Below are 23,307 nucleotides of genomic sequence, written 5' to 3'. Positions count from 1 at the left end.
TAAAAAATACATTTACAACTCTTGTTAACTACCTTATATACATTTTCTTGTGATTGCTTTGCAGCTTGACACACCAGGCACAGTTCCCACTACGATAAGACCAGTCCTCAACGTAGCTTTCTTATTATCTGTATCTGAGGCAGTAAAACCACCCTTCAGTGTCTGTAATGCACCAGCTTTGTAGGCATGTGGTGCTACCATCCTAGTCTTACAGTGGTTTCACAATTCTACTTTAAAACCACTTGTACCTAACTGGTATTTACTGTATGCATGTACCTGCTGATATGTTAGGTCTTTTGCTAGACCTTAAAAGCATTGGGATCTGAACTGTAATTTGACAACAGTTCCAGAATTGCAATCTTACGCAGCTTCAGCATCACCGGTGAGTGATGATGGCATTGCAGGCAGGTTTGTTGGTCAAAAGACTATTCACCCAAATGTATCACCTAAGACTGGGGAAATTTCATAGAGTTTGCCACCAGATTTTAGAATTCTGCAAAATGTGGGTGGTAGATGTAGAATTCCAGTACATGGTAGAATTCCAAAGTCACTGACAGCAGTGTTTCAGCTTCAGCAACTAACGACAGATCATCATGATCATTGAGCACCACTGTCAGCAGGATGAGGAAACCTAATCTCCAAGCAGATCATACAATGGCATAAGATAGTACCAAACTGGCCAAAGAGGGTAGTCAGCCAAAAGGTGTCCATTTGCCATGTAGCGAAACACACTCCTAAGCCAGCTTCACTCCTATGCCAGCTTTTGATACTATCTTATGCTACTGTAGGATCTGCTTGGAGATTAGAGGAAACCATAGCAGCATCTGCTTGTCCTCCCTAGGCTGGAGACCCAGGATGAAACTCTATCCTTTATCATCTCTTCCCTGCACAAAAAAAGTTTAAAAACTGTATATAAACTGCATAACATAATGTACCATACAAATTTTCACTACTAGTATCATTGTCAGGTTAAATCGCCTCATATTATATGTGTTCTCTTATAAAAGTCAACGACAGGCATTTTTACTACTTTTGGGTCCCTTGGTGTGATTTTCTCACGATTCTTTTCGAACTTCTTCCTTTGTTCCTTCTGTTTCAAATGGCTTTAAATGTGGATGAAGGTTAGACATCAAGGAAATAAGATACGCCAAATAGCAAGCAACTTGATGCGATTTTGGAAACAGATGTCTGACTGCGGGAAAATGCAAGTTGGCTTCTTTTTTGCACAAGTTTCTCCGTCTTTGTGTGTCTTACTCTCCAATGAATGGGCCGATGACAGGAAAAAATTGTGCAGTAGTTCAGTCTGACTATAAAATGAGTACCTTGTTGCTGTAGGATTTTCTGCCGTGCCTTGAAGAAGGCCATGATGTCAGCATCGGCTCGAGCATCTCCTGTGAGGGGAATGGCAGGGGCGGCCGACCTGGGGGGGAGGGGGTCAGGGACACTGTTAGCATTCAAATTCAGGTACCAGATTCAGACGTAATTGCTATTGTTAAAATTTTTGGTTTGGTTCCAAGTTTTCTCAACCTCTGGTGCATTTCACATTGTTTTTTCCCGGGCGTTTATGACTAAAATATAATACAACACAGTGTATTTTGCATCATCTTTGGTTCCAGTCTGTCCTTTGGCCGTGGGGTGATCCTACCCGCGGTTGGGCTGGTACCTCGGGTGATACGGAATACTCCGTGTTGAATTCTATATGAACATGGGTGATCTTGAATTTCCTTACACCATTGAAGGAGCTTTCAAAAAGCTTCTTGCTCACACAAACCTTGCCCAATCATCCATGGAAAAAAATTAAATGACTAGAAGAACTGAAAACATGGCCCAAGATCCTACCTGGAGTCCTCCAACACCTCCCTGTGTCTGGGTACCCGCCCATGTGAGCCGCTACTGTCGCTGTGAGACGACAGTCTCCTGTCGCCATGGTGACCAAGCCCCACCGCATCCAGGTTGCCATGGTAACTGTGTGAGGCCCTGAGTGAATCTCCGTCTGCCGCGGGATTATCTGTGAAGGACCCATGCCTCCTTCTGCTCCCCCCCTGGTGCGAGTGGGACGGTCCGGGGTCCTGTGTCGGGTGCATGGAGAAGTTGGCGGCCATTTTTCGGGAGGAGGGCTGCTGCTTTATGGGGGAGATGGGAGGGGTTTTCCAGGCCGCAGGAGGCTCCTGAGGGGGTTTCTGGGAATGGGAAGGGAAAAACACTACTTTTAGATCTACAGAGACTGTCTCTATGAAAGCACTGCTGACTATAAGGTAGTTTACGGACTAGGATGAGCTGTGTTATGCACTGCTGGTAAACTATCAACATACATGTAGAAGGCATAAAAGGAGGTAACACTAGTTCACCTTTATCTGTTGGGTAACCTATATCCGTTCTTTAAAAAAAAGGTATTTGGGGATATCATGTCGGCGGACGTTAGTTTCAAAGGTTTTGATTGTTTGTTTGTTTGTATAGAACATACCTGAGTGTGATCGTTGACGGTCTGTAAGGGTTTGTTTGTTTGTTTGTATGAAACCTACCGGAGTGTGATCGTTGACGGTCTGTAAGGGTTTGTTTTTTTGTTTGTTTGTTTGTATGAAACCTATCGGAGTGTGAGCGTTGGCAGTCTGTTAGGGTTTGATTGTTTATTTGTATGAAACCTACCGGAGTGTGAGCGTTGACGGTCTGTAAGGGTTTGATTGTTTGTTTGTTTGTATGGAACCTACCGGAGGTGAGTGTTGAAGGTCTGTAAGGGTTTGTTTTTTTGTTTGTTTGTTTGTATGGAACCTACCAGAGTGTGAGCGTTGACGGTGTTTGTTTGTTTGTATGAAACCTACTGGAGTGTGAGCGTTGACGGTCTGTAAGGGTTTGTTTTTTTGTTTCTTTGTATGGAACCTACCGAAGTGTGCGTTGACGGTCCGTAAGGGTTTGATTGTTTGTTTGTATGGACCAACTGGAGTGTGATCGTTGACGGTCTGTAAGGGTTTGCTTTTTTGTTTGTTTGTTTGTACGGAACCTACCGGAGTGTGAGCGTTGACAGTCTGTAAGTGTTCAATTGTTTGTTTGTTTGTTTGTATGGAACCTACCGAAGTGTGTGTTGACGGTCTGTAATGGTTTGATTGTTTGTATGGACCAACTGGAGTGTGATCGTTGACGGTCTGTAAGGGTTTGTTTATTTATTCGTTTGTATGGAACCTACAGGAGTGTGATCGTTGGCAGTCTGTTAGAATTTGATTGTTTGTTTGTTTGTTTGTTTGACAACGTATGGAACCTACCGGAGTGTGAACGTTGACGGTCTGTAATGGTTTGATTGTTTGTTTGTTTGTATGGACCAACTGGAGTGTGATCGTTGACGGTCTGTAAGGGTTTGATTGTTTGTTTGTTTGTTTGCAACCAACCGGTGTGTGTGCATTGACGGTCTGTAAGAGTTTGTTTATTTATTTGTTTGTATGGAACCTACTGGAGTGTGAGCGTTGACTGTGTTTGTTTGTTTGGAACCCACCGGAGTGTGAGCGTTGACGGTCTGTAAGGGTTTGATTGTTTGTTTGTTTGTTTGTTTGTATGGAACCTACAGGAGTGTGAACGTTGACGGTCTTTAAGGGTTCAATTATTTGTTTATTTGTTTTCTTTGTATGGAACCTACCAGAGTGTGAGCGTTGACGGTGTTTGTTTGTTTGTATGAAACCTACTGGAGTGTGAGCGTTGAAGTGTTTGTTTGTTTGTATGGAACCTACCAGAGTGTGAGCGTTGACGGTGTTTGTTTGTATAAGGAACCTACCGGAGCGTGGGCGTTGACGGTCTGCTCCGCCCACCAGAGCTCGAAGTCCTTCTGCATCTGCAGCCGCGCCTTCTCCAGCAGGTGCTGCAGGTGCTCGATCTCCGTCTTCAGAACCCGCAGGCGGTTAAACGTCACCTTGTAGCTGAAGTGGAAAAGATGAAATTGTATCTCAATGGAGATATCTATAGATTTGGTGTGATGTCAAATGGCCAAAAATTACACTGAGAAAACTGTGAATTACGCTGAGGAAACTGAATTACATTGAGAAAACTGCATGTGAATTACACTGAGAAAACTGTGAATTACATTGAGAAAACTATGAATTACACTGAGAAAACCTCCGTTACTCCCCTAATGCAAACTAGACCCACCCCAAAAATAAATGCATTTGCATTAAATTGCAGTGTACAGGTGTTCAAAATTTAAGACAACAGAAATGTAAAGAGAGACAGCAACTTGAAAACTCTGACTTCTTGTGCCCAAATTGTGGCCACGATTGCCCCGCGAGCATTGGCCTACAAAGATAGCCTGGTACCAGCCATATTGTAGCTCCCGAGTCTCTTCTGTATAGCTCCCGAGACTCTTCTGTCCACTACGCAAATATTTGCGTAGAGGACAGAAGAGACTCGGAGCTATAATACAGCTGGATACCAGGCTACTACAAAGACATTGTAAATGGCCTTAATTCAGAGTGTTACTATCATCTGTCAAGGTGGACAGATGCCTGCTACAGGTGTTCAAACTCTGTCTTTATTTCCTCACCTGGCCTTCTCGTCCTCCATCTGCTGCCTCAGGTGCTGCTCCTCCTCATCTGGCTCCTCTAACCCTAACCTCTAACCCCTAACCTCTAACTCCTAACCTCTAACCTCACCTGGCCTTCTCGTCCTCCATCTGCTGCTTCAGGTCCTCATCTGGCTCCTCTAACCCTAACCTCTAACCCCTAACCTCTAACCTCACCTGGCCTTCTCGTCCTCCATCTGCTGCCTCAGGTGCTGCTCCTCCTCATCTGGCTCCTCTAACCCCTAACCTCTAACCTCACCTGGCCTTCTCATCCTCCATCTGCTGCCTCAGGTGCTGCTCCTCCTCATCTGGCTCCTCTAACCCCTAACCTCTAACCTCACCTGGCCTTCTCGTCCTCCATCTGCTGCCTCAGGTGCTGCTCCTCCTCATCTGGCTCCTCTAACCCCTAACCTCTAACCTCTAACCCCTAACCTCACCTGGCCTTCTCGTCCTCCATCAGCTGCCTCAGGTGCTGCTCCTCCTCAGCTGGCTCCTCTAAACCCTAACCCCTAACCTCTAACCCCTAACCTCACCTGGCCTTCTCGTCCTCCATCTGCTGCCTCAGGTGCTGCTGCTCCTCATCTGGCTCCCCTAACCCCTAACCTCTAACCCCTAACCTTTAACCCCTAACCTCACCTGGCCTTCTCGTCCTCCATCTGCTGCCTCAGGTGCTGCTCCTCCTCATCTGGCTCCTCCGAGAACCCAACATCATCGCTGATACCCTGGGCTGCCCTGGCCATTCTGTGCTGCTGGATCAGACTCTTTACATGATCTGAAACAAACAAACAGTCAGGACTGAGACGGGTTGGGACATGTGTAGTATCACTTAAAAGTATATACACTTTGCATACATTCTGCGGAAAGTATATCTAATGTAACAGGGAAGGTAGCACTTGACTGGGGGAAGCTAGAAAAAATATGTGCCAGTATTCATGCTGATATACAGAATGATCCTCCCTGTGTTGGTGATGTCTGGTGTCCCAATCTGACGTCTTGTCAGTGTACACAAGTGACGTTCTAAGATAATTTAAAAGACACAAGAATTTCTTTACTCAGACAAAGTTACGAGATAAGGTTTGAAAACAGTCAGATGTTTCAGTCAGCATCCTGTCTTTCTTCTGTGACTGTCTTTTCTCTGAGTCCAACCCTCATCAACAAAGTACATGTATTTGTTTACTTTGTCCCAATGGTAGATGTGTAAGTAAAAAAAAATCTAACTAGAAACAGAAGCTGAGGTTACTCACTGATCTGCACCCTGGAGGAGTTGACTTTCTCTCCCAGCTGTTTTGCCTCTGAGTATCTGCAAGGAAACAACACCAAAATCTGAACAACTTTTCTTGAAAATGTAAAATGAGTATTCCCAAAGTATGTTAAACCTTGTATTCCAATCTAGCCACCTGGCAAATGTAACCAAATTCCCATCATTCATGTCAATCTATCAGTGAAACACACAGCGAGAATTGTCTAACTAGCCAAGGGTTAGTTAGTTTGTTTGAGTAGACCCTTCTTTTAGTTAGTTAGTTACTAGTAGTTAATCCAACCTGCACTACTTAGTTAGTTTGTTGGTACGTTACCTTTGTTTGAGCAGTCCCTTCTTTTAGTTAGTTAGTTAGTTAGTCCAACCTGCACTACTTAGTTAGTTTGTTGGTACGTTACCTTTGTTTGAGCAGTCCCTTCTTTTAGTTAGTTAGTTAGTTAGTCCAACCTGCACTACTTAGTTAGTTTGTTGGTACGTTACCTTTGTTTGAGCAGTCCCTTCTTTTAGTTAGTTAGTTAGTTAGTCCAACCTGCACTACTTAGTTAGTTTGTTGGTACGTTACCTTTGTTTGAGCAGTCCCTTCTTTTAGTTAGTTAGTTAGTTAGTCCAACCTGCACTACTTAGTTAGTTTGTTGGTACGTTACCTTTGTTTGAGCAGTCCCTTCTTTTAGTTAGTTAGTTAGTTAGTCCAACCTGCACTACTTAGTTAGTTTGTTGGTACGTTACCTTTGTTTGAGCAGACCCTTCTGTTAGTTAGTTAGTCAGTCTGACCTGCCTTAGTTAGTTAGTTTGTTAGTACGTTACCTTTGTTTGAGCAGACCCTTCTGGTCATCGACGGTGACGCTGTGTTCGTAGTCCCGCTTGAAAATCTCAAACGCCTCCTGCCTGCCCACGGACATCTCCCCTCCTGGAACACAACCACGCAGCAATGACACCTACCACCCTGTTTATGAACTGCAGCTAACTTCTGACGATGTTCTGTAATTTTTTTTTTTAATCTTGAAATGTTTTGTTTTCAAAGTTTTCAGGCTGGCCTCTCAAATGTGAATTCATAACAATATGAATGAACATTTCTATTGTTTTTCTGCAGTACTGCAGAACCGTTTAAACTGCAAACTAATAATGATAGCACAGATAAAAAAACTCCTTTCCCGCAGAGATATTAAGATATAGAGTACAATGCACTTTTATTTGCAAAGAAAAGGAAACAAGGAAATAATTCAGGCATCAACTATACTGTTGCCTGCAAGAAGACAACCAGAATGTGCCCTGTGTACGTACCTATTTTCCTGAGTCGTACAGTCGTGCTCTGTGAGTACGGAGGCGTGGTCTCCTTTTCCCTTGAATCTGGCTGGCTGAGACTTCTGCTGACGCTCACACTCTCTCTGGACCTTTCCTCCCTACGACAGCCAACAACAAGGGCTCAAACAACTGGAGTGCAAGCAGTAATCATAAAGAAAAAGTCACACACACCCAGTAATGTATGTAGAAATATAAGATATACCTACAGAATAGTTACTTGTTACCTTTTTACTGATTGTACCCTTCCAATTAGCCTATTAAAGGGTATGAATTTCCAGTTGCTTATCTTATGAGTAACTGCTATTTGGCATATCTTATTACATAGTTGTCTCACCTTCATTGACATAGAACAAGCATTCTTTGTCTTTTTCAAGGCCCTAAGTTTTAACACGAATTGGGAGCTGTTTGAGGCCTGCCAGAAGGCCCAGGACTGGATTCAGCAGGACAAGATGCGATAATATTCGAATGGAAGATCATCTTTGTTGGTAGAATCCATAGTTGTAAAGTTTAAGCTTTGTTCTAACCCAACTTTATGGTGAGTTCCTTTCTTTGTGTTGGGACAAAGCTTAAACTTTGCAACTAAAGATATGATAATGACAATCAAAACTGTGTAGATGCTGCCACAGTTCACCTGTTTCTGTGCTTGCTCCTGGAGGAGGGCGGTCTGCCCGGCCCGTTGGGCTGCGTCCCCTCCCCCGTGCTGAATGGTATGCCCCGCTCCTCGAGCATCAGCGCCGCGTCCTGCGCCCGCTTCTTCTCCTTCTTCAGCATGTTCACCAGGATGTCTGGGGGTCGAGGGTCAAGGGGCAATAAACACCAGTTTTGCATAACTAGTAAACCGGGCGAGGCTAGTCACCTTGGCCTCCCCGCCAAAACCCAGCTGTAGGGCCCCCTTTTGTTGAACATAGTTGCTCAGCTTAGCTCACTTTATTTTTCAATTCGTTTTTGTTTCGTTTTGTGCACCACCACCTGCCACACAAGCTGCACCTTGTTTCCCAGGACGTGATTGTCCTTGAATCGCAAAGAAGAAGAAGAAACCACCTTCAGGCACAACACCCCAGTTTTGCGCAGCAAGTACAAACTGCGCAAGACCAGACTGTAAGGTTTCATCCACTGATACACCCCTTCTGTTTATGATAAGTGTGGTGGGATCTTTATCGTGCTTGAGGTGTGGCTGTCTTTAAACATTGGGCACCTGCTGTATGTCCTATCTGAGATGATATCCCTTACCAAAGTTTATTTTCATTTGAGTCATGTGATGAAATACTTGGGGCCTGCTAGGGATTCAAACAAAGAAAGTATAGTTTCAAACTCAATATAACCCCCACCACAAGGCCACCTTCCCACCTAGAATTGTCTCGATAAAACACCTAACCAGTGGGCTGATCTGGAAACAAAAATTGTCGTAAATTGTCGAAATTCCTGTGAAATATGAAGCTTTCATTAAGTTTTAACATTCCCTTCAGTCAGCCATACGAAGGATACTAATCTCATTTTATCTAAATCTGATGTATTTTAGTTTAGTATCCCTGTCATGTGATATCGTAGTGATGTACTTCATGTGTAGGACCACAGGAAGAATAGTTAACAGAAATGTCAACCTAATGTTGGATCCAAATAAAGTCAAAGTCAAAGCCATGCGAAGGATACTGATCTCGTTGTCTCGCTGTTGCAGCAGGTCCTTGAGTTTCTTGACCTCGGCTGACCCTGCCGTGGAGGGTGCGCTGCCGAGCCCGCTGTCCTCACTGACGGACGGTTCCTCCTCCTCCTCCACAGCTCCGTTACTCACGCCTCCGTGCTTCCCAGCATGCCTCTCCAGAACCAGTCTCTGTCAACGGCAGGGACAGAACATGTCACATGTCAGCAATGTTAACAGATCTTTGGTTACTTTGAATTCTGAGAACTCTTTGAGTTATGGATTGCTTTTAGCCGGTAAACAGAGTTATGATAGCATGCCTCATCAGAACCAGTTTTTGTCAACGGCAGGGACAATACAATGGAACTTTCATTGTCGGTAACAGATCATTGCAAGAAAGTAGTTGCTCAAGCAACTGGATATGATTTGGGAAACGGTCAGACATTTCAGACAGCTATCAGGAGTCTTTTGTCAGTCACATTGACGAAAACATCAGTGTCAATGACGAAAGTGACTGTCTGAAACGTCTTTTGGCGTATCTTAGTACTTGGATGTCTAGCCTTCATCGACGACGTATCATTCAGTTTGGTTACTTTGAATTCTGAGAATTCTTTGAGTTATGGATTGCTCTTAGCCGGTAAACAAAGTTATGACAGCATACCTCTCCAGAACTAGTCGCTGTCAACGGCAGGGTTGGAACATGGCACTTTCATCATCAATGACAGATCTTTGCCAAAAAGCAGTCAGTCATGACAGGCAACTGGATAGTTACTCACTTTAAATATTCTGAAACATTCGTTGATTTTCCTCATGTCAGCTCCGACGGGCAGTGTGGCATCTGGGTCTGTGTCCTCCACGTACCCACGCACCATCTGGTTTAGTCTGGGGAAACATAAACATCAAAATACATTACAACCTGAAACAACCTAACCCACACCATAACCCACACCATAACCCACACCCTAACCCACAGCCTAAGTCAAAGCCCACAACATAACCCATAACCTAACCCTCACCCTAACCCCAACCCACTTACCCATGCACCATCTGGTGCAGTCTGGGGAAACACAAACATCACAACCTGAAAGATGCTAACCCACAACCTAACCCTCACCTAACACACTCTAACCCCAACCCACGGACTATCTGGTGTAGTCTGGGGAAACACAAACACCAAAACACATTATAACCTATACATCACAGCCTGAAACATCCTAACCGACAACCTAACTCTCACCTAACCCACCCTAACCCTAACCCACATACCTCAATCAGAAAATAGACCTTTCAGTTTTCAAAAGGGATCTCGCATATATAAGGGTAATATTTATATGTGTAGGAGGATGTGCTGTCCTCACCTGTCTGTCTCCTCCCCAGAAAGCTCGTCCGTCGGCTGTTCCCCCGTTGCCAGCGACAACTGGTCCTTCAGCTCCACGATCTCCTTCTTCAGTCTCAGAACCATCTGAAGAGGATTCAATTTGCATCTTTGTTAACTTCTCAGGACATAGAAGTGATCTTAAACCATTATTGAACTATCATCATTTTGTTCCATTTTGTTAATTGGGCATGATAATGCACTGTGTTATATCATTGTTTAATGTATAATTTTCATATCTATTCAATCTTTATTACTTTATGAGTTGTTAAATTGTATCATGATTATTAAATTTTGACAGGGGAAGAGCATGTACAAGCCACATGGCTTTTTTCTCCCCCTGCACGTTTTGTTGCTTCCTTTAATTTGGTTTATGTTGTCTTTTTAAAAATGTGCAAAATAAATAAATCAAATCGAATCAACCAGTTTAGCTCCAATGAAATCAGTGAACAGACACAATGTACAGTGGTATGGTGGACAGACACTCTTAGAGTTAGGCCAGTCTACTGGTGCAGAGGCAAGTCCTGTTGTTGTTCTCTATGCCTCAGCTTGTAGCTATTCTATCCAGTTTCTAATCTTGAGATGTCAACTGTAGCTATAGGTTAAGTCTTCAAAATTTGCAGGGTTGATACTACCCTTCTTCAAGTATCTTTGCCACCACTGTTTGCACAGTATTTAAATTACAGTTTAACATCAGAGTAAAACCCTAGGATGGAGACTGGTGGTTGAGAAGGTATCTCAGGGTTGGACGAGTCCACTAGCCCTATTGTCCAGGGCAAGTGAAAGTGCTGATCGGGCAAGCGCATGTCCTACCCCACTTGCCCCACCGGGCAAGCAAGATTTTTTCCTTCGACAGAGATTTCGATATATTTGCTACCTTTCACAGTCGTGACATGAAGCATTGCTCGACATAGAGAGCCAATAATAAGAATTCCATCGCTGGAAGTGAAAATACATAGAAAAGTGTCATTTAAATTTCAGGCAAGTGAAAAGTTGGTCCAGGTAACTAGTTTTTGTGTGTACTCGCCCGATAGGACAAGTGAATTTTAGAAAACTTGTCCAACCCTGCATCAGAGGTGCGCCTGTCCCGCTGTTATACCCACCAGTTTAGGATCCACCTCCTCGTTGAGCAGAGCATCGTTCTTGATGAGAGCAACTCTCTGGGCAAATCTGCAGGTCGAGATGGACTCCTGCAAACATGGAGAATATCCTTAGTGCAAACTCTTAGTACAAACATAGAGAATACTGTTAGTACAAACAACACTAACCCCTAACCTCTAACCCTAACAACTAAGCCCTCTCTGGAGGTAGGCTCTTGGACTCGATATGGCGAAACGCGAAGCGCGACCATCGCCATATAGGGGCGAAACGCGCGGCGCATATCGCCACCGGGGGGCTAAAAACGAGTTCTCGATTTTCTCCCCCTTAAAGCGGTAGCGCGAAGCGTAATTAAATCATTTGCTAATCATCGCGCTTAGCGCTATCACGGGGTGAAACGCGACATCTCGATTTTCTCCCCCTGGATGCGGCAACGCGAAGCGTAATACAAAACCGTTTATACATTATCGTTCGGTTTGGTTTGGTTCTTCTTCTAAAGTCTTCTGAGCGTAGCCGGTAAAAATTGGGAAGGTCAATATTTATAGGGGATAAAGGTCTCACGGGTGATTATCCTGGTTAAGTTATTGAAGCAGACAAAATGCCAATTTAGATAATTCATACGGTTGTTAAATGTTGCTACATATTTTTATGTATGTATTGCTATATACAAAGGAAGCTGGTCAAATTACTCAACTTTTGAAAAAAAAGTTTATTTGATTCTCCCCCAGCTATTACTATTAGAATGTCCCCTAAATCGTGGGAATTCCAATACAGAACGTCAGAAGTTCGCTACATCAGAGTTGTACTGGGCGGCGGTCCTTTGATCTACTATCATATGTGCCGCGCCGACCGCAAAATCAATCAATTTTGACAGCACTTCCTATTGTCATGCAATGCATGACGGTCTAGCATCAGTTGTCGGTAGAAGGAAATATTTGTGTGCCTCGTAGGAAATGCACCAAACATTGTTTTCTCCCTTTAACTGGTACATTTTTGTACATGGGTAGTGTTTTAAAACAAAAGTGATAAGAAGGGGGTATCAATCTAAATATACACTTTGAAGGGATATTGGATGTCGTCTTATTGGCGGATCCGTACAGGATGCCCACAAAACTGTGTGCGTCGCCGGCGTCTAACAACAGAATCACAAGCACCGGTATCATCATTTGTATAGGTTATTTTACAATCCTCAAATTAGTAACATAACACATACGTTATTATGGGTAATTAATAGGAAAAATTAACACATGTGATTTTACACACGTACATCGTCTGAACGAAAATGAAACAGGGAATCGCATGTGGGGAAGGCGTCCAGAAAGACGGGAAAGGACATGGTATAAGGACATGTATAAGAAGGGCAAACAAACCAATTACGATACGTGTTTCGTAAAAAATGTAAACGGTGGACAAATTCGTAACTGGTTGTCAATGCGGGTTTTGCATTACGCTTCGCGTTGCCGTATCCAGGGGGAGAAAATCGAGATGTCACGTTTCATCCCGTGATGGCGCTAAGCGCGATGATTAGCACATGATTTGTATTACACTTCGCGCTACCGCTTTCAGGGGGAGAAAATCGAGAACTCGCTTTTAGCCCCCCGGTGGCGATATGCGCCGCGCGTTTCGCCCCTATATGGCGATGTTCGCGCTTCGCGTTTCGCCATATCGAGTCCAATGGCCTACCTGCTCTCTGGGCAAACCTGCAGGTCGAGATGGACTCCTGCAAACATAGAGAATATTCTTAGTAAAAACATACTAACCCTAACCCCTAACCTCTAACATTAACAACTAAGCCCTCTCTAGCAAACCTCCAGGTCAGGATGGACTCCTGCAAACATGGAGAAATGTTGTTAGTCTAAACAAAACAAGTGACCGTAGGTAACATACTCTGTGACCTAACTATGGTTTGTGTTGGTTGTGATGTTTTCTGTGGTGTATGACTCGGTGTTTATATCGCATACAGAACACATCATCGCCTTTGCCAAAAACTTACTTAAAAGCTAACATACCTATCACTTCCAAATTTAAACTCACTTCCACAGTCCTGTACGCATGAACAGCAAAATCAGCGTCTCAAACGAACGACAACAAATGCGAAAATTAACACTGGTCCAGAATTCATGTGTAGAAACGGGCTCTTGATATGGTACGTGCTAGTGCAAATCGTTCCTGCTACAAATAGTTACGATTTTTCCCAACGTCTGCGTGGAGATCGTCACAATGCCACCACCCTGCTTGACTTGTATGTTAAGCTCTGATTAGGGACATGAGCCTTGTACCTAAATAACCGCCTCTGTCCTTGTACATATTCTGGCCCCTTATCGCTAAGTCTGCGTCTGCATAGAGTGTAGACACCTGGGAGTGGGTTCAGTGGGTTAAAATTGTGTATTTACGTTAGTATCTGCTTATTCCCGAGTTGTTGACAAAACCTTATCGCAGAGTTCATCTCCAACAGCTGTTCTGGAATATAGTTATCTTCCTGGCACATTGAGAACCAGCTTTTATGTTCCTTTAAAGACCCCTGTCAATCAAATGCCTACTTTTCCCGGGTACGAGGTAGCACAGCTGTTGTCAATTTTCGACGAAGACAACATCTGCTTGACGATATCCAATGACCACAAGCACGATCATAACGAAGACCTGGACCAATATACCGAAGACGTAGGGGTGAAAACTGAAATTATTACATCCAAAATAAAAACAGCTTCGGCAAAAAAAAAATAACGTGCATCATTTCCTAACCGAGTACAGGCGACATGCCAATCCACATGCGATTGCGGCATACGGAACATTGAGATACAGGTGCGAACACTCAACGCACAAAGTGATTACAATACTCTGTTACTGGAGGTTACCCTCCAGTGTCACAGAGTAATAAGCGTACTCTGCTGATGAAGCATTCAACACACAAGGTGAAGCTATTTTCTTTAGGCGGTCTGACAGGACATCAAGGCCACAAAAAAGTTAACCGTGGTTTTTACTCACATCTACGTTCTTCTTCTCGACAGAGCAGGTCGCGATCATGGTGGTCATGCAGTTCCCGCCGAGGCTGTCCCGCAGCACGGAGGTCATCATGGAGTTCCGGTACGGTATGTGGGACCGAGACTTCTCCGACAACGCCACGATCACCTGCGCATAAAATTATACAGCATATTGAAGATTGGGGCTCCAGCCATCTAGGTATCCCAATTCCAATCAACAGAAAAATCCGAAATTTGGGTTGATGTATGCAAATGTCAGTCATTCTTCAATTTCCTGGACGGTGTTTTGGCATGGTTTGCTCAAATGCTTGGATATTTCTACATCTTTACCCACTGATGTTTGTGGTTGACGGGAAAATTGTCTTTAATTTTTTTTCCATTAAGTGAAGCAGAATTCTGTCCAAAGACAAAATGGCAGGTGCTGACTGGTACTATAGACTGAGTTCATTTTGACTGACTTTTGTGGTAGGTGGGGAAAGGAGGCATTTTGGGGTGTTTGTAGTTGAAACAACAATAACAGTGCAGTGGAAGATTGAACCTATGTTTGCAGAGTGACAGATTCAAAACGTACCATAAAAGATAAACTATCATCCTTTGGATCCCATTACAACTGGGAGTTCTTCTCTCTAGACCCAACTACAGTTCCTCTAAGCTGTTGTAATGTTTAGCTAGCTTAGTCCACCCCCCCCCCCCACAATCTCTTATAGCACCAGTTGCCGTACCTGCTCAAGATAGTGCAGTGACAGGTTGATGTACTTGGCCTCTGCCAGAAGAGTTCCTCCGACGCCCGTCTTACCTACTCTCTCAGACCTGGGGTGGGGAGAGACACGGGACACAATGTTAAGTTCATCCTGGGTTTCATGCAGAATAGCTGTTAAACAAGCTGGTAAACGCAGCAATCAGTAATAACAAACTTTCCGAGTTTAGGCCACGTTGATTTGATTATATGGATGACATCCGCGCTCGCACCAATTTTCTGCCATTTCCAAAAAAAAAGAAAGTTTTCGACCACACAATAAATTGTGCAAAGCAGCTGTAAAATGAGCACAAATATTCCGTAGATTGAAAAAAAAGTATCAGAAAACAGATAACTAAATGCCATAGAATGCCAAAATGAATCTAAAGTCAAAGAATAAGATGTGAAAGGACAGAAAGAAAAAAAATCTATTGATGGTAGGGGGAGGTACCAGTACAGAAAATTCAGGTCCAGAGGATCATTTCAAGGTCCGGACATGAACCTGGACCTGATTGTGGAAACTTGAGAACTGGCAATACTCAAAACAATGGTAATTGGTCAATTTTGCTACAAAGGAATCTGTTTGGTAGATTATTGGACTCCCAATGCATTTCAAAATCCCATCTCCATGTAATAAAGGCTAACTGTCTCTGTACCTTTGACTGTAGAAACTTGGTGCAATTGACTATAAACTCTACTTGACTTCGCTCTTGTTGTCTTCTTGGCCCCCCGGTTAGACCCCAAATGGCTGCCGACATAGTGTGTCCATTTTGTAATAGGCAAAACCTGTTCCTCTGGGTTTTTTTTCAGGTCTGTTTTTTTCGGATTGGTCCAAGAAGAAAAAAATGTTTTGCACCCGTATGATGTACTGGTCCCTACACCTAACTGTTGGTATACCATACTATGTGTGTTTAGTCCTATGTTCAACCTTCCTGGCCACTTTGATTTCATACTGAAGGCAACTTTTTTTTTTGGCCAAACTTTTTTTTTATTCGCTCGCTCGCATCAGTTTTGGAGTTCCCGGAGGATGTCATCCATATAATCAAATCAACATGGCCTTATGCAGAGAGGAGCGAGCAGCTGAGCACAGCTTTCAACAACTAATGGGGCTTTATGAAAAGTAAGTTGATGTGATGTATCCAGCCACTGCTTTGTGCTTCTGCGATATTCAAATTAACTGTTTGTTCCTGAGGCAAACCCAGCAAGATATGCTAGTATGTAAGCAAGAACAATTTTCATGAAAGGTACTGGATGTTTCCAAATCTATTTTTCCCCATGTGCTGTTGTGAAGAAGAATGAACAGCTGAGCATTGGTGACCAAATAAACTGTCTGCAGGGGCAAACCCAGCAAGATGAACTTGCTGCATAAATGCAAGTAAATAATCAACAAAGAAACAAACAAACGAAGTAAGGAAAGCTGTGTAAAGTGGTTTTCCGAAGGGCACAAGATGGGTGACATGGCAGAATTCAAACTCAAGATGTCTCGGTCCAAAGCTAAACATGCTGCCACTGCGTCACGCGATCTCACTCTATAATGTATAAGTAACAACTTGCTGTATAAGTGTTAATAAACAATCAACAAACAAACAAACAAACAGTCCGTACCCTGCCAAGTCCACCAGGTGCAGTTTGGATCGGCGGATGGTTGCGGAGCCGGGCTCCCGCGCCGTCAGGTGGATAGTGAAGATACAGTGGGACCGCGTCGACGCTTGGTTCATCGGAGTCTGGGGGGAAAATATAAGGCAATCAGAGATGGCAGACTTCACCCCAGTACCCATGCTGCTTTCTAGTCCTTCGACAAAGATAGCAGCACTGAGACTGTATAGCAATGCTGCATTGCCTTTATTTAGAATCACACACAGAAAAGACCAAAAACAACGCATCACTGTCTTGTGCTAATGTACAGACAAAATGCACAGTCACTAATATGCATCCACTCTAGTTTATAGAGAAGCTATGGTTATGTGCTTCTAAAAATTATATGAAAAGATGCCTGACACTATATTAACTGATTTAGCTGATGAATATAAAAGCTTCAACGGCAAAAATTAACAACATGGACTCCAAAACAATGAGTTGGACGGAAAAGAACTTTCTTCCAAAACTAAGGGGCATATGGGTCAAATTTTCAATGACCTTCAGGATCAATAATGACCAATCACTTCCAAACGTAAAATCATGCGTAACATCAGCAATTGGTCAAATGTGCCAGTAAGTTTGTATGTTGTATTTTGCTGACCTCAGCGATCATCCTGTTGGTGTCTCCCAGGAAGAGCAGGTTGAGCGCCTCCTCCTCGTTCATGGCCTGGTGAACAGACAGGTTCTTCAGGTGGATGTTCTGGTCAGTGTCTTCCATCAGGGATACCTTCCTGTAGTGGGGGAGGGGGGCAAGAGTTCAATATCCTGACCCTGACTCTGACCCTAACCCTAACCTTGACCCTAACCTGCCCCTGACCCTGGTGAACAGACAGGTTTTTCAGGTGGATGTTCTGATCTGTGTCTTCCATCAGGGATACCTTCTTGTGGAAGGACAGGACGTTCCTTTTTTGGTGTCTTTTCTTGCAATCATCATTGAATAAGAAGACTCTTTTTTCAAAGCTCTTGTTTCATTTCTACCAACGTTTTGGTGACTGCCTGTCACCTTCCTCAGGACAATTCTGACTAGTTTACATTGTACTACAGCTATACAAAATGTAGGTGTTACTACTTACAGAAGCAGTCATACATATGTGAACCAGTCAGAACTGCCCTAAGGAAGGTGACGGTCATCGAAACATTGGTGGAAATAAACAAGGGTTGTGAAAAAAAGAGTCTTTTTATTCAGTGACGTACCAACCTGGTGAAACCATTCATGAAATGATCAATGAAAATTAGGTGAAGTGTAAATGGAAGCATTTGAAACATGTCTTTCTGTCTTTAACAGGAATTTGGAATTCTTTAAATCAAATGATTCAACTGTAAATTCTTACTTTTGCGGTTATCTTACTATGCTGATTGAGGAGAAACAAAGTTTATGTAATGTTTTAATTTCGCTGTTTACACCTTTGTGCTGTACAGCTCTAATACATAATAAAAAGCATATTTCATGGTGAAAACTGAAAAAAAAAACCTCTGCAAGTCTCAAAATGTTCTTTTAGTCTTTTTAAAACATTTCTACTTCATGACTCTAGGACACATAGAGAATCGTTTGTTTTATAATTTCAGTGTTCAGTGTGCCTGATGTAAGCCTATGTTACATTTCCAAACCGGGGCCCGAACAGGATAATTTAAGAAACGAAAAATTAAATGTGTAGTACCTAGAAATATACACAAATCATGCCCTTGAGTCTTATTTTGACATTTTGTGAATTTTTGTCTTTTCTATCATTTTTTTCGCTTCCAAAAGCTGCACAGCCGGGCCCCTGTTTGTAACCTAAGCCTAAAAGCAAGACTCACGGCAGGTCCTCCAGCTTAGCAGCCTCGTGTTTGGGGTCCAGCAGGTCGTAGCCGTTCTCATTGTAGATCTCCAGGTACGACACGTGGGTCGTGTAGGTGAACTCTGGGTGCTGCAGGGAAAAGAAAAGGGTAACTCTCAACTCTTATCAATCCTACACAATCCCTGCCTACTGACCCAGATACCACACGTGGGTCGTGTAGGTGAACTCTGGGTGCTGCAGGGAAAGATCCAGGGTAACTCTCAACCCACACAGTTCTTATCAATCTTCCCCCTACTCTACTCACCAACCCAGATACGACACGTGGGTCGTGTAGGTGAACTCTGGGTGCTGCAGGGATAAGGATTGAGTAACTCTCAACCCACACAGTTCTAATCAATCTCTCCCCCTACCCTACTCACCAACCCAGATACGACACGTGGGTCATGTAGGTGAACTCTGGGTGCTGCAGGGACAAGGACAGGGTAACTTTCAACTCTTATCAATCCTACACAATCCCTGCCTACTGACCCAGATACCACACATGGGTCGTGTAGGTGATCTCTGGGTGCTGCAGGGATAAGGATTGAGTAACTCTCAACCCACACAGTTCTAATCAATCTCTCCCCCTACCCTACTCAGTCTCACCAACCCAGATACGACAGGTGGGTCGTGTACGTGAACTCTGGGTGCTGCAGGGACAAGGTAACTCTCAACCTACACAGTCCTGCTCAATACTACCTCTACAGACCAGCCCACATTGGGCATGTAGGGAAACTTTGGGTGCTGCAGGCAAACATGTAAATCAGATCTACCTCGTCCAGTGTTAGCTTCCCGCAAAGCTACTTTTTAACCTGTCCACATGCACAAGACAGAATCTATCTGCAACACACACAGTTTCATTACACATGCACATGTACTTGTAGAATAATCGTACACTATCAAGTTCAGCATCCATCATCATAATTAAAATAAAACTTGACAGCATTTTCATGCTAATTCACGATGTCATCACTCACAAGCATTCCACACATCTTTCTGCTCATCTCACCAGCCCCAAAGCCTCATTGGCCATTAAGGGATTTTTAAGCACAATGTGTATGTTTGTACTAATTCAAAATGAATCATTGAAGATTGTGCTCATCCAAAATGCCAGTTGACTGCATAGAGCTTTTGTATATGATTACTTTACTACATGAACAGTAAAAGTATACTACCTTTTCATAGTACTCGAACAGATACGAGAGTGTCCGCGGAATGATTCCTCTGTCTGCATATCTCTCCGCGCCTCCCGTGATGGTGAAGGTTTTTCCACTGCCGGTCTGTAGGAGATGGGAGAAACATCATGTCTTACTGCTGTAGTAAAAGGTTCAGACTTGACAATGAAACATCATATCTTAAGTTACTGTAACCTGTACAGTCTTAACAGGTCTGTGAGATTTTATGTACAACGAAAACTGTTAGTCTTTGCAATGCAACCTCCCCTGTCCAGGGCTGGAACTGGCTGGCCCCTCCCCACAGCCAATGTAGGGTGGCTGTATAGAAGCGCAATTAAATATGGCTATGAAACTGTCAAACATGTGTGTATAATGACTACTCAAGAGGCTTGGAGAAAATGGCCACTGTAGACAGGATTCTCACTGCTTCGGTTAGCCTGATTAAATCTTGCTTATAGCAGCCCACCCAACATCCGCCGGCCTCCTAGTGGGGAGGGGCCAGTTACAGCCCCAGACAGCAGAGTTTGTGTTACACAGACTATGCTTTGGTTAATGGGAAATTAATGGTATGGACCAGCAAACAGTGGTCACAATGGCCAGAAGGCATTTTTGCAGGGGTTGCCACTTGTACAGGTTTGATCGTATACACTTGAGCCGCACAAAAAAGAGACATTTATTTTCACTCTTAACTACGTAGATTACATCATAGGTAAATATGCTATAATGTAATATAAACTCACTCTTACAAGAGACCACTAGTCACTACACACCCAACCCTATCCTGTCTCAGACCAGTACCGGGCTCACACTAGTCATCAGCCTCTTGTCCAGGGTTGGACAAAGTTTTCAACAATTTACTGACCCTAGAGGGCCAGTACATGGTCATTTCCACTGGCCCGAGCCAACTTCTCACTGGCCTGTGGCCATGGGGCCATTGATCTTGTGTGACCCTGCTTGTCTCTGTGTTGACCGAGTACAGAAAGTGTGTAAACATGTCAGACAGGAGGGACGACCACGGCAGGAAGTAAACAGGGAAAAGGGAAATCCTGCTGACCCCGGGTGACCCTGATCTTTCCGGGACTCCTGCAGACCAGGGCGGACAGTTTGATGTGGCTTTTGTGCAGGAAAGTGACAATATTAGTCACAGTACCTCCTTATAAAACACACACACACAGACTAGTGGCTTGTGAGCATGAACGCTGAGTCCTCAGGGTGGTGTTTAACCATAGCACAGCTGAAGTTTCCTTATTCAGAACAGTTCTGCTTGTCTGCTAAGCAGATTTGATACATGTCCTGCATCAGACAGTCAATTCCTTATCCTGGCATTCTTCAACTACAAGTGTTTTACAAGAAGTTTGATTAAGAACCTCACCTGTCCATATGCGAAGATGGTGCCGTTATAGCCGGATATAGCACTAAAACAGGATAAAAAGGAAGGTAAGTTGTTTTGCTTTCTTTGGTCATTCTAATTTTAGCAGCATCTAGAAAAAGCACAAATGCATGTCATAACTTATTGCATATATAAAAGATGAAAAGACTATCAAATGATCTGTATGGAAGCAGTACATATCAGTTTCACAGCAAAGGAGGTGGCAGACCTCTCACTATTACATGTAGGTAATATTATATGTTTTAGCTTTATATTGTGTTTTACAGAGATGAATTCTACATGACATACATCATCCTGTAATATTATATGTTTAACTTTAAGCTTAATATTGTGCTTTACAGAAATGTATTCGACATGATTCAAGCATTTCCTTGGCAAAAACTTGTTCATTACAACTTACAGTGTACTAGCACTGAATAGGCTACCCAGGTGTATGAAAATAAACAAACAAACAAACAAACAAACATGTTACACCATTTCAAACTTATGCCTGGGCTGTTTTTACAGGGCATGCATGAACGTTAGCCCTGTTTATACCAAACGCGTATGACTTACTTGTCGATGACAGGCTGTGCAACGTGCTCAAAAACCTCCTCTTGTTTGGTTTGCTGCTCAAACACTCGCTGGAACCTGAACATGTAGTAATGAACATCAATTACATCATACTTTCACACACCAACTAACAGTTGTATAGAAACCTAGTCATTAGTTTGTATTCAGGTGAATCTAATAGCTGAGGGTGGGTAACCCTTTGGGCTTTTCATTCATATCATTACTGCAATTTTATGATTTTTTCAACAGAAAAAACAACAACAGATAAATCCGAAGACTTACAAGGTCTTACAGCTGCAGCAAAAACTACAATGTAATCTCTTTAAAAAATACTTTCAAAAATCCTTTTCTAATGTACACAGTAGGGCAATAAGTCATTTCTGTATTGTTCCAAGTTCTTCACATATGCAGCTGAGCATTTCAGCTTGAGCTCAGGCCAAGAAACAAAAGTTATGTTTAAATTTTTTGCTAGACCTCACCTGAAGTTATATTCTTCCTTGGTGTTGTTGACGATCTGAGACTGGTCCTTCGGCACAAAGAAGCTCAGTTTGGGTAAACCTGAATCGTCTTCATCTACTTCATACAGCTGAAACATCAGAGAAAACTCCTGGTCAGTCTTACGGACAACATGTACGTTTTGACACCTGCTCTAAACACTGAAATAGCTTTCAAATTATATAAAAAGTTATTCATATGATAAGCATCTGCTTTCTATCTGCTCTTAACCCTTTGAAAGAGTCTTCATTATTTTGATCATCGCTGGAAGACAAGAACAGTTAAATTGGCACAAACTTGGAGAAGTTTTGAGTGAGCTTGATCGGAGTGAGAGGGTGTTCTTTTTGTTTACTCTTAACTAGGAGGGTATATATATATAAAAGTAGCAATAGTCTTTTGTTGGTCTTAGACATCTGCAGATGTTTGATTAGCCTTGAGTAAGTATAGGCGGAGCCAGAACAGAAGCATTTATTTAGACTTAGAGTAATGCCTGTTTCAAGATGCAGGTCAAGCTACATACATCTTGATCTCGCTGGTGTCAACCATTGTCACAGGACGGCTCTTCTGTTGTGTTTGTATGTAGGCAATCCTTTTATAGTATTCCATTAAAGTTTAAAGAGGGCGATGGTTCCAACACAAAGAGAATTCCTCCCTATGGATATTAGGCAGGAGGAGGAGTCCAAACAATGTGCTTTAGGGAGGCATACTTTGGCCTTTGTTGCTAAGGGAAACACCTGTCGCGTCGTTGAAATGGATGATCTTAATGTCACATTGACTTTTCAACTGTTCGATCTCGTTAGGAAGTTTCTTTGACTGAGGATTAATTACAGATGTTGTGTGCAACTTACAAAGATTTGTGGAAAGTACAACTTCTGACAACATCGCTCTATAGTAACTTATTAGTAAGTATATACAGTTAAGGTCAAATACTTTTTATTGATATACCCTGTATGCTTACACCATCCTCTGTAACGCACACCAATGTTTAAGAATGAACGGGTGTGATGGATTCCAAAGACACTGTACTTGTACTACAAGTTGTAGTTACTTAGTTGTCACATCCGTTTCTCATAGTTACTCACCCCGGTCTTGCCTTTTGTGGGCTTCACACGGCAAAAGATCTTGATCGTCTGTTTCACCATGCTGATGGATGCCCTCTACACAATCTGCAGATTGCTCATAAGTAGTCCGGACTGACAGATCCTTTATAGTCGGTCAAAATCAACGTAAACAACGAGAATGTTTACACGAATCTCCAAACATTTTTCAAGTGGTCCGCCATCTTGTCTGGAATGCAGCATTACGCATGCGCGA

General features: G+C 43.1%; 1 protein-coding gene across 2 annotated transcripts; it reads right to left on the bottom strand.

Moving 5' to 3' along the window:
• Positions 1-299: 299 nt before the first annotated feature.
• Positions 300-23,299, bottom strand: LOC118421724 (kinesin-like protein KIF6). Of its 2 annotated transcripts, none has more exons than XM_035829224.1 (24): positions 23,076-23,299; positions 21,978-22,084; positions 21,502-21,576; positions 20,929-20,971; positions 19,557-19,661; positions 18,362-18,471; positions 17,166-17,295; positions 16,532-16,650; positions 14,913-15,000; positions 14,195-14,338; positions 11,215-11,301; positions 10,095-10,198; positions 9,513-9,618; positions 8,751-8,928; positions 7,732-7,885; positions 7,080-7,198; positions 6,603-6,705; positions 5,785-5,840; positions 5,177-5,312; positions 3,761-3,902; positions 1,840-2,180; positions 1,323-1,420; positions 814-884; positions 300-631 (listed from the first exon to the last, which is right to left on the bottom strand). In XM_035829224.1, exons 1-23 carry the CDS (start codon positions 23,133-23,135, stop codon positions 874-876), a joined length of 2,616 nt encoding a protein of 871 aa, XP_035685117.1. In that variant the 5' UTR covers positions 23,136-23,299; the 3' UTR covers positions 300-631; positions 814-873. The 2 variants fall into 2 exon arrangements, with proteins under 2 accessions (XP_035685117.1, XP_035685125.1); XM_035829232.1 differs by having other exon boundaries at positions 1,840-2,069.
• Positions 23,300-23,307: the final 8 nt, after the last annotated feature.

The sequence above is a fragment of the Branchiostoma floridae genome, chromosome 1, assembly GCF_000003815.2.
Source record: "Branchiostoma floridae strain S238N-H82 chromosome 1, Bfl_VNyyK, whole genome shotgun sequence".
Classification (NCBI taxonomy): domain Eukaryota; kingdom Metazoa; phylum Chordata; class Leptocardii; order Amphioxiformes; family Branchiostomatidae; genus Branchiostoma; species Branchiostoma floridae.
The sequence above is the reverse complement of the archived record's forward strand: the minus strand, read 5'-3'. Positions and strand labels throughout refer to the sequence as shown.